The sequence below is a fragment of the Bombus flavifrons genome, chromosome 1 (genome assembly GCF_040668555.2).
Source record: "Bombus flavifrons isolate JBK064 chromosome 1, iyBomFlav1_principal, whole genome shotgun sequence".
NCBI classification, from domain to species: Eukaryota; Metazoa; Arthropoda; class Insecta; order Hymenoptera; family Apidae; genus Bombus; species Bombus flavifrons.
Window position 1 is genome coordinate 13,697,364 of NC_138442.1, and position 12,344 is coordinate 13,709,707.

At 38.2% G+C, this 12,344-nt stretch overlaps 1 protein-coding gene across 4 annotated transcripts in view; it reads right to left on the minus strand.

The window, feature by feature from the left end:
* The window catches only part of Pdk1 (Phosphoinositide-dependent kinase 1), a 407,060-nt gene extending 396,346 nt beyond the window's left edge, over nucleotides 1-10,714 (minus strand). For all 4 annotated transcript variants that reach the window (XM_069129482.1, XM_069129151.1, XM_069129235.1 and 1 more), the window contains exon 1: nucleotides 10,562-10,714. In XM_069129482.1, coding sequence (XP_068985583.1) covers nucleotides 10,562-10,585 — 24 coding nt within the window. In that variant the 5' untranslated portion in view covers nucleotides 10,586-10,714. The remainder of the gene's footprint in view (nucleotides 1-10,561) is intronic.
* Between the last annotated feature and the right edge of the window lie 1,630 nt (nucleotides 10,715-12,344).

A 12,344-nucleotide genomic window follows, 5' to 3' on the forward strand; every position in this document is an offset into this window, starting at 1 on the left:
AACAAAGATACTCTGAGTAAACAAAGTTGACAAGACACCGTGTATAATAAAATTTTTGCTCCAAAAAGGAACGAAAGTTCCAAGCTTAAAGAAATTGTCACGATCTTGCAATTTTCTCATTTCGCGTTAAAAGTCCCATTGCAAGAGTAGTGGCGCCACCGCCACCCATTGCTATTTACTTTAAACTTCCGAATGCTGGAGCTTCCGGGCCGCTCGAAACCAAGTACATGCGTGGTAAACAAACTGGATCGGTTTACAGGGCAAAGCGAGGAAGAGCGTGAAGCAAGAAGAGGGCAGCGCGCCGCGTCGCGTCGTTTGCGCGTGAATCATGCGGGTCGCGATCGGCGTATGTTGCGCAAGCAACGAGAGCTTCATCGCGGGCTGCGGAGGCGTTGCATAAAGCGTGCCGCGGCGCTGAGCCGCGCGACGGCCGGCGGAAAACAAAAACAAGGAGACGAGTCAGCGCGTGGACACGTCATCGAGGCGCGGCACACGCGAAACCAGGACACGCTACGTGCCTCTCTCGCCGTGATTCCATCTGGCCCGGTTTCTTACACCATCCTGGACATTCTCTCATCCTTAACGAGAACGTCATTGCCGTCAACCGTTCATGAAACGGGAAACGATGCCTGCAAAGTTGCATTTAAGTTTCAGCACGCGGTGATAGTCGTTCTTGATTTTTGTATTACAATCGTGAGATCCAAAAGGTTGTAACGTATTTCGATAGATCATGATATGAAAGATACTGGATGAATAAAGGTACAGAATACGAACAAACCAATACTCAGATGTACGAAATCGTAGCTGAGCCTTCGATATTCGAACTATTATGGGGCATACTAAGAGCCTCTCAGAAGGCGAATTGATCAACTTCGCTTTCGATATTTAGCTTGGATTATGGCTAAATTATTTACGTAATAAACGATGGTCTTTATCGTGCGAAACATAGAATTCAGAATGAAACCAAACGCCTTAGAGTTATGTAACAACGGTAACTGCAACTCCTAACATCGAGTATTACCTATAATCTAATGATACCAGTAAAGAATTAATTAATCGACCACGAGTCTAGTGCTCCTTTCTTGGGATCGAGAGAAGACAAAATTAAGGAGTGTGTCAAGGATACGAAAAACAGTATAAGCTTGATACGGTAATATTCTTGTTGCAAATATCCAACGTATCGAGTAATTCCAAGGCATTCGGAGTCAGTGAAATCAAAGATTTCATCTCTTGTCCCTACGTTTAAGTTGTCGTGTCACTGAATGTAGATGCGTTGCAAAGAAGAAAACGGAGTATTTATTACAGAAACAGCGGTAAAATCAATTATTAACACGAAACAGAAGGAACGGTACCGTGTGGCATGCATAAGCTGATGGAAACGCTGGTTTCCAACGCTGCGGTTCAACCTCTTTAGTCATGCCCCATGTGTTGCATGTAATACTGTTACATATCAGCATGGTGTCTAAAGAACAGTTGTACGTCGCTGCATGACACACCGTGTCACAAAAACTGTCCCGCGGCGAACGCGTTTGCATTAAAACAGCATGCAGCATTTTCGAAATTCCACGCTTACGCCATGCGTGTACGTAACGCGTAGTCCTTAAACTTTCTCTCAATGAATTTCTTCGATTAACACAACAACCCACGTGCGAATCTTTTCCTTCACGACCGGTTCAAGTTGTTATTGACCAAGATTTCAGATCAAAGGTCGAAATAGAGACAGTCGACTTGGAGCCACCCAGATTGCGAACAGCGTTTCGTTCTGTTTGGTTTGGCTATCGAAGAATTTTATTCCGATCATATACAGTGGCGAACTAAGAGCCAATGCAGTCGAGCGACTTTACGGTGCTGCGTTCTCGCTACGTCACGCGTTTTCCTTTGTTGTTTTCACAATTAAAAACGACGAAGCGAGAACGCAGTGTGAAAAAGTCGCTCGTCTACACGGGGCTGAAAAAAGCTTAAAAGCATCACTCGATATTTATATATTAGTACTTCTTGTAATAATCATGTTTAGCAACAGTCATTTACCGAGACACGCAAACCACGTTAGAGAACAAAGTGATCAACTTTATCGAGATTAGTCGTTCGATTTCTGAAAAAATTAAATACCGATACGAAAATCAAGAAATTTTCAGAAAACTCAATCAATCAAGTTGATTTCTACACGACTTACATCTGTCTGTTGTTCTTGCTAAATACGTTGAAAGACATCTCTTTATCCTCTTATCTACGAAATTGATCGATTTTTTGTCCTCCGTTAGAAAAATTTTAATAAATTTAGCTCGATTCGACGAGTAACATTTGTTTGCTCGCGTATCGTATATTCGGAGAATAAACAAGTGTAAACCCAACGATATTTTGTCACGAGCCAAGGATTGACGCGTATTTAGGAACTGTTCGAAATACATAGCAACGAGTAGCATGCGAACGCGAGCGTACGGCTATTGTGACGTTTGGGAAACATGCAACGTGACTACAAAGTACTACACAATGCGCCATCCGGCAAAAACGATATAACGACACGGCATACTGTGTACGCATATTTCCACGTGATTCACGCGACGTTTTTGCTGTATTTTATTTGAACCGTACCGCGGGGTCTTGTCGAGCGCTCTCTCTCTCTCTCTCTCTTCTTCCTCTCCCTTTCACTCTTTTTGTATTCCATTCCGTTTGTCCACATTCCGTTTCACGTTTTGTTTAATCCACCATTTAATTAATACGCCCGCTTCACCCCCTCTCCCCCCGATCAATCGTGTTTATCGTCCTAGAAGGAATCAATTTCTTCTGAACAGTCTCCACTGTTTTACGCTCGATTGTTACGAACGAGTATTACGCAGAGAACCGAGTGAATAATTCCAGGAAAAATGAGACTTGAAGGACCGAACTCGAGGATACTTAATTGGAAGTACTTAACGACGTACTCGCTTGTACTGTGCGAATCGTTAAGAAATCTATGTTGTTGAATTGTCAGTATCGCCTAGAAACCCTACGAGCTATTTTTCTCTAATAATTATAACGAAACGCGCTTAAAATTTTAAATCTTTAATTTCCAACCTTCTGTTAAAATTTGAAAACCTACCTGTATCTGAACCTTTGAATTTCAATCTCAATACGAATCTCCTGATATCCCTACATTTTTACGATACGATCAATCGTCGATTCAAATATACTTTACGGTAAAACTTTTGCAAGCCGAGACTTTTGTTTCGAAAAGAAAATGGTTACGAATGTTTGTAAATTTATTCATACATTGGCCTCCTTCTCTTTTCCACCTTTCGTCAATAGTGGATATAACGGTTTATCGTACGAGGATTCGTATAATTTCGAACTATCGATTTTGACGACAGCAATCATGAGGAAAGCAGCTCTGTCTATCGAAATGATGTCACGCTGGAAGCTGGCGTTTCCTCACTGACTCTGCTATTCCGAGCACGATGACACTTACGAAATACCTACTAGCGTACGTAATAACGCGCGGTAAGAAGAGGATCACGCTTGTCACACGCATTTATATCGGTTGAATTCGCGGTCAAACGATGATCCCCAAGGATCACACGTGCCGCACGCAACTCGCCAACTCGTTAACCTTTACCTTTACCTTCCCTTCGTGCTTTCAACACGCGTCAGCGATTAACACATTTGTATTGCATTTTTAATGCAGTTCGTCTCATTGATAAATAATCGTACTTGTGTTTTTTTACGCCAAATAAAAATAATAAATAACACTTTAAGAAAGATATCTTGCTTCCAGTAAATAACTTCAATTAATTTTAATCGTAAAATCAGGTGTATTCCTTGAAATCAAGAGTAACCGATACCAAACTAAGAACTACACGCTATATATAAGATCCGCGCAATTGAACGTCAATTTTTTGTATCATGATTGTGTTGAAGATACACTGATCAAAGCTATAAATCAAGACGGATCTCATTTTTATTATATGGCAAACGTGAACACGTAGGAGAATAAACGCGGTATTATTCAGCGAAATAGCGAACGAAAAGTCGGCCACGGACAAATAGAGAGACAGACGTCTCGGGTAATGATTTCATTGGACTTTGTGCCGCGCCGATGTAAATATTATCCAGCAGACACTGGTTACAGACCAGCACGCTAAATGAGGAAAATATTTGTACACTCGATAGGAGAGTTTAATCGAAACGTCACGGCTAAATAGCGGATAATATCGATTTTACGATTGCGGAACATCGATGAAATTGGCCTTTTGTCAACCGGTTAAAATAGCTCTATCTTTCGGCGTAAAACCTCCGTTAATGAAATTAAATTTTCCGATACTTGCTATCGCCTCTACGAATACGCGATACGTGACTCTACAAATTCCTTGTTACTAAATGCCAGATTAACGAAGAAAGAAGCACAAATAAAGAATGATTATTTTATCGTATTATACATAATCGATCGTGACAACTCGAAGCTTCGATTTGTTTTTAAAGCACATTAAACGTAGCGAGTTTCAGACAATCACAGCTAAGAATGTTCGTACAATGTTTAAGCTTATAAATCGGAAAGTTTCAAAAACAAATCTCATAATTGTTTATTTCGGTATTTAGCAATATACATGAATTGAAATTTTTACGATGAAACATAAGAAAAAATAAACGCTACGATAATAATTTCAAAAATAAATAACAGACAAGAGTATCATGTTATTTGTTTATTGTCACGAAACAAGAAAATTCGGTCATTGTGCTGCCACCTGGCGACAAGTGGAGAAACCCGAAGACGCGAGCTCTGTTGAAAAATACAGTAAGACCGCGAGATCGAAACTGGTTCGAAACAGGTTCTTCGAACGGAAGTCTTGGCCGCGATCGCTCAGGGACATTCGTCTAATCCAGTCGTGCAATTTGTCTCTCGACGACGACGCGGAACCACCCGGTATCTTTCACCGAAGGAAAACTAAGTGCAGTTTCTAATTCAACCACGAAACGATGCTTCAGATAGTAAGAGAATCTACCAGCGTAAAAGACGCTGCTTCTTTTCGTTACCCTCGAGCGGACACCGTGGCAAACCGAACGATCTATGCGCTCGTTTCTCGGAAGTTCCTTTAATTGCGCACGGTATCGTTTTGTCACGACCGTTATCTAACGTAGAGCGCGCGAAAATACGAACCACGTCCATACGGATAATGCGACCGGTTATGCAAATGAAATTGTAACGCGACTTCGCTTAAATTAAATAATACAAATCGTTGCGAAAATCGTGTACAGGATCATATACATAGGAGGAGCGATTCGAAACGTAAGTGCACGTATCTATGAGATTCTATCGTGATTGAGAATCTTGTTAAGAAAGATGATGAAGCGGATAATCGAAGAGGTGGATTACAATTTAACAATGAGTCGAGAATTTTAAGATGAAGGAGGATTTAGCGTGTTAGTAGATCGTTTTACTCTGAGATTAGCATTAGTTTCTTGGTACATTGGGCATTGGACCATGAAAGGGAAACGAGTGATCGAAGGAGTGAGTGAGTATCCGATGATGAACTGAGAATTTTAACCTTGATGGGATTGAGTTTAATTGGAAATTTTGTTGATAAATTCTTGTTTGGATTAGCGTGAGTATACATGTGATTTTGTAGGAAAATTGAGGAATTCGTAAGCTTGTAACAAAAAACGTACTGCAACTATAGAGATTCGAAAGAAATTTTATTGATTTGCAGCCAAAAACATTAAAAATTTCGTAGTACCGATATAAAATTTCGAAATGAACATTAGCAGAAGTAGCAACATTTCGTAAGTAATGATATCATTGCGGAATTATTCGTCGCTAATAAGTGTCTGTCAACGACATTAATAAAGCAAACGCAGAATGTTTCTTTAGCCTGATCTTTGATAAATACACACGATATACTCGTCGCTTAAGAATATTTTAGATCGTGACGAGGAAATTTCTGCACCCACTCAGTTAAAAAAGCTACAATATCGAGCGGATAAAAATATTTTATAAATAAAGAAAGGACACGAATACTTTGCAAATATATCTACGACTCGGTCATCAAAATCCTCGGACAGAAAACGAGGAGAAAAATTCTGCAGTTGAATTATTTTTTGCTACCGATCTTTCCATGGTTCCTGCGTGGGCGCAAGATGGAAATACTTTTAAAAATGCAACCGACCCGTAATTCAATGGACCGGGACAACAAATTTCACGCAGCTGTCTTTACTCATCGGACAATCGGAGAACCGATAAATAAGTTCTCGAAGGAAAACACAATTTCTTGGTCAGTTGCTAACCGAGAGAGACCGTTCGAACTTTGCAGCCTGTAATATTTACACGGCGATAGATTCAAATCCCACGCCTGTCCAAAAATTATAACATCATAAATAATTGTAACTTGCTAGAAACTCGATATTCGTAACATGATTCGGCAGTTCCATATATTTCGGGATCTGTTAAAAAAGAAATAGCGTTGCTAAGGATCCTCCGCGCGACGCATAGCATAACCAATTGCATCAAGAATTTTCCTGATACTTTGATAGATTTACGATCGTTTACATTACCGTTTCTTCCTCGAGAGCATGTGACGCTTTTATTTTAAACAAAGGATTTCGACCCTTCATCCTTTTGTCAGCCAATTGCGTTCTCAATTATTCCAACCATATTTTTCTAATTCTGATCAAATCAATGAAACTACTTTTACAAAGTATAAATTTTCATACTTTCCTTACAGTTTGACAATTTTTCAAAGCAAAAAGAACGCAATTGGGTAACAAATTCCTACATATTCCTTATCAACGTTGTTTACTGCGATTTCTATTTCTATGCGTCATTCTATACCATACATCTATCGCAAATTAATTCATCAGTACATCATTTCTAAGACTGTATCTCACTACGACAACTGTATATTTTCATAACTAATCCCTTCATCGTCCTCCTGATTACATTCAGTTTAGGAAGCATCATCCCGCGCGTAAGGTCTATAAAAAGTTGCTTAATTTTTTTCTAGGCTGATAGCAGTCCGATAATGATGGTTCCTAATTATTCGTATGGCAAGCGATTGGTCGTTACTCTCGAATTAATTAGTGGGCCAATTGATCTGAATTAAGGCGCCGCCCAGTAGATTCAAATTAAGATCAATATCTCGGCATGTGAATCGGAATATGGCTGCGAGCGTAGCTCGTAATCATAAATTTCTGGTGTCCAAACAATGGGAAGTCGCCCGTAATTTTGCCAAAACACGCTGCTCAGCCACCATCGATGATGAAACGCGTTGCTCCTTGCTCGACAAACCCCCTACGTGCTGCTAAAAACCCCTTCGGACGAACCAATAACCACGGGGGTCAATATGGTTAGCTACTCCATGAAAAATTTCTCTGCCGCTTCGAGAAAGAAATCTGTATTCAGTCTCGAGTCTCTTCTCATCTCGGAACGAACGTGTTGCTGGATTCTCAGAAAAATTTATTTTACGTTCTCAGAATATTCGGTTCGTGCGAATATTTATAAAAGTTCGAAAAATTAGAACTGCGTAGGTAGGGAACGCCCATGACGTTTAAGCCAATGTATTCTGTTTCCGAAATAGTTACATACTATGCCACTGTACATACTTAGTATCTAATAGTAGTATCTTAGTATCTAGAGTCTGAACATTATTACTAGAAGAGTTCGAGAAAATGGGAGATTAACGTTAGTCTTTCAACAAAAGTGGCGATAAAAAGAAAAAACTTATTCTACTCTAATAACACCTTATTATAATCCATTTAAGCTATCCATCGTTCAATTAAATATATCTCCGAGGACATTAGAGAATTATATGGAGAAACGCACATATTTATAATACCTAACTAATAGCAGTCTGTAAAGAGGAGTAAAACGAGGGGAAAAAAAGGAAAAAGGAAACTGAAGGGAGGTCGTGGAACAATCGTAATAGAGGGAAATCACGAATGTCGTGGGACGAGTGAACGCGGGTGAACGACGATATACGAGGTGTCTCGTTAACATTATTGGTATACATGTACCTACACCAATAATCGTTACTGAACTGCAGCTGCACAATTGCAGCCATTCAATGCGACGCACGCCGCTACATGATCCTATCTCGCCACGGGATTGAAACGGCTTCTCCTCGTGCAGGGATAAAACAGATATTAGATCACATTGGCTGTTTCTGCTAAGGCAAACACCGTAAACAAATAAACTAATAATTACATCGATTTCGTCTTGCTTTCGTGGTCCACGTTTTGTTCCTCGTTACCATCACGAAATCGTTTCAAGAAAACTACACGCGTCAATTCTGCCCCGTGTATTTTTTAACAGTTTGTTAACTTTGTCAAAAGAATTTGTTAATATATTCTACGCGAGCAACTGCACCGCCTCGAATTTATATGAAAAGGCTCAATTATTTTTTTTTTAAATATCCAACTTCTGCATCTTTAAATATATTTATAAAACTATGAATTTACATAAAAGTCTGCAGTCTAATCATAAGCCACGTGTCAAAAATGGATTCGGAATGAATAACTTACTTCTATCGCGAACTATTCGATTATAAACAATCGAGAAAGATATTACGTATGCTTGCTATACTTTGGAACTGGCTAGCCAACGCATAGTTTGAAAGCTTATCGCGTTGATGGATAACAGGGAAAGGGAAAGACGAAACATTCAAAATTAAAGCCACGATCTAGACTCTAGTGCCAGTGGAATATGTGTTGCGATACTTTTCGAGCTAGCCTGATGCGCGCGATGGAGTAGAATAAATAGCGCGAACTGTATACAAAATTAAATACTCCGCTGAAACAGTGTTTGCACTTCCGGCTTTTCCTGGCCATTTAATTCGACGATAAAAGCATTCTAACCTGGTTACATTGCTGTCGGTCTTACCAAACCCATTTCCGCTTTTATTTCTAACTATACCACCGCACGCTGTGAATGAACCTTTTAGAAATGTATACCATTTATATAAAAAGTTTTCCAATGAAAAAGCAATAACTGTAATTAATATTCTAATTGAAATATTTATTGAAAATGATGAATACGTTCACTACCAATCTTCTAAATATTTCAAATAGATATATACGATGCAAATTAAGCGTTAAATTGGACGAACATTAATGATTATCAGAATATAATAGCTTTCTCAAATGTTTATTCTAAGACGACTGAATTTGTCTCCTTTCCTTTTCATCAGTGATAAATTTCTTCATTTACTTTGATTCGACCAATTACATTGAAAAGGGTCTTATAGCGAGAATAAAATTTATTTTGCTTTTTATAACGCTGATTTAACGATTTAAAAAAGTCAAACGAAGGGGAGAATCTTGCAAATTCGCATCGAAACATTTCTCGATTTAAAGCATTGATTGAAAAACAAATATGGAGGCGAAGTGCGGCTAGCCCAATTTCGTGCGGACTTGGAACAAATGACAAGGGAAAAGGCTGCCTCTAAAATGCCACTTTGCGTGACTTGTTTATTCGTTTGTTTCCTCGTGTCGACCGGCATCGAGTGCTATGGCCATTACTCGAAAATCAGCAACTAGGTTTAGATAGACTTGGAGACACTGACGTAAACGGATTTCAGAGGGAATAATCGTTTCCCTGTAACAAGATGTTAGATCATGGTCATCCAAGGTCGTCTTTTCAAACGCAAATTCTATTAAATGCAACTGAAATTGCTTTTAAGAATGTACTACGTTCTTATCACATACGTGAGCGTCATAAATACGAATGGAATTTGATTCACTGGACTGTAATTCGAGATATTTGTCTTTCGTTTTCATTTCGCAATTTCTTTAGTTTAGTGTTGAAGCATTATGTAATCATAAAGTACCTCGAGAAACTTGGCAGCGATACAATTAGATAATTTGAGAAAATTATTCAGAAAATAATTTAATAATATATACGTAAATTTGTTAAAAATAGAAAACTGAAACAAATGAATAAACGTAGATAACAATGATAATAACAGATGTTCATAACTGTGGTACAATAAGTGCCTCATAAACACAATTTACAGCAGGTGTCCAAGCGCGAAATCAATATGGAGGACTAACATAATATCGTGAAACGTGGTAGTATCGTCACGAACGTCAATTGGAACAATGTCAGTGGATGCAGTAGTAAAATTAGAATAAATATAGGCGTCAAAGTATTATTTATGCGTTGGAGTAAGTTATCTAACGTATCTTATCATACGTTAGGGTAAACAAAGCCGCTATCGATTTTTACGGTTACGTCACAACTACTGGTGACGTCACTGCCGTCAGAAACAGGTGACAACCACTATTAGCTAGTGACGTCAAACGAGAACGGGCAACGAACCTCTGTCCTGCGTTTGCGCGTTACAACATATCGGACGTGTACTGCACCGACTACACGTCCCCATCGTGATCAGTTCTTTCAGATGCTCATACCTACTGTTCGAGTTAAGAAAGAGGTGAAATAGCAGCAAGCAACGAATTCGATCATTGCTCGATCACCGATGCATAAACGCGAACGAAGCCCTAGATGTGCGCATGTTCTTCGATGGGTAACCTAACGGACATCGAGGGTCCCAAATACTTCACTCTAGAAAATTTAATAGACAGTGACAACACTTACGAGTGCCGCTGGACTGTCTGTCATTCTTTCCGGAATCCTTTTGTCTTGCAGATGAGCCTCACTAGCGATTAAACGTGCGATAAAGAGAACACGTACTCACGACACCGTGCTCGAAATCTCGGAAACTGTCTCAGCCATCATGGATGGCACAACCGTGTCGATCGCCGACTCGTTTGCGCCGCAGCCATAGCTGCCGCCATCTTACATTCAGTGTCGAAACTCTTCGATAATTAAAGGTAGTGTAATCGCAGTGCACTGAATCCTGAAATAAAGTATATATGTATGTATTATTTTTCCCCTTTTATTATAGATAAAAGTAACTTTGAAGATCTGTTAAATGAGATATTTCATGGCTTAATAATTGCATATGCTATTTTAAATTTAGAGAGAGAAAAGCAGAGGAAAATTCTTATAGCCATGACACTTATTATGGACATTTACCGTTTACAAAAACTGAGATATATTTTATTGAATTTATAAATATAGACGTACGTGTACATGTATTTTAGTATGTAGTATTAAAATTTAAATTTAGAGGGAGAAAAAGAGAGAGGACTTCTTATAAGTATGACACTTATTATAGATTTACCGTTTACTGTAAAACTGAGATATTTATTGTTAAGTATATAAACGTAGACGTCTGTGTATTTTAATATGCAGTACTAATTCACACAGTACTTAACTATTTCAGCTAACTTAATTTTACATGCAATGTTATGTTTCGTCAATAATAAATTGCATACCACGTACCGAAATTTTTTGATAACTTACTACTTGTGCATTGATATATTTCATTACGACGGGAAATTATTACACCCACTAACGTATTTAAATATCTATTTATATGCACAAACTTTAATAAAACTAATTGATTCACTTTGTTAAAACTCCTATTACTATGTAATAAACATCTCAGCAAGATATATTCAGTAATTTTAAATTACGGTTACAGAACGACTGAAGAAAACGCGCCAAACCACAGCAAGATATAGGATAGACCTAACACCCTCATGCATTTCTTGTCTCTCATCTCAGGATTACTAGAGACACTTTAAGTGGTACCACGGTACCAATGTCTATACTTTATCTGTACTATTATTTTCAAAATTACCGATTCAGCAAAGAATAAGATTACAATCACCGACGAAGTATAGAGCGCGGTACACAACTGTTGTATTGTGATGATACTGTAATCTTATTTTACACTGAATCGGTAACGAATGACCACAGTCGAGAATGACACCACAGACGAGATACAGGAATAGACGTGACATTACAGACAAGGTACAAGAATAGACGCGATATTCAATGTTCTTTCGAGTTCTACGTTTTACGGGTTACCTAACCATTTTCATGTCGCATGCGACGTTATCGATTCAGTACAGTACTTGTTTGAATTAAAACAAATGTCTTACATGAAATTATAAATAAAATATAGGACAGGATATCCTATAATCGCAACAAAGTGTATAGAATTCTATCCCGCTGCAATACTGCGGAAATCATTACACATTATTAAAATAATAAATGAATATACAACAATAGTTAAATAATTCTTTTAATTAATTTCAAATAAAATTCTAGTTTCATATATCTGAAACATAAAAATGTGTTTTCTTTAATTTTTTCTATTTTCATGTTTGTATTTTCAAATCAATTATTAATTATATATTATCAAATATAGGTAGTCCGATTCAAAATTGGAAACTCGCAACACAATTTATCGATAACTCAAGCAGACAAATTACGCTCAATAGAAAAAGCGAAAAACTGACGAAAAGAG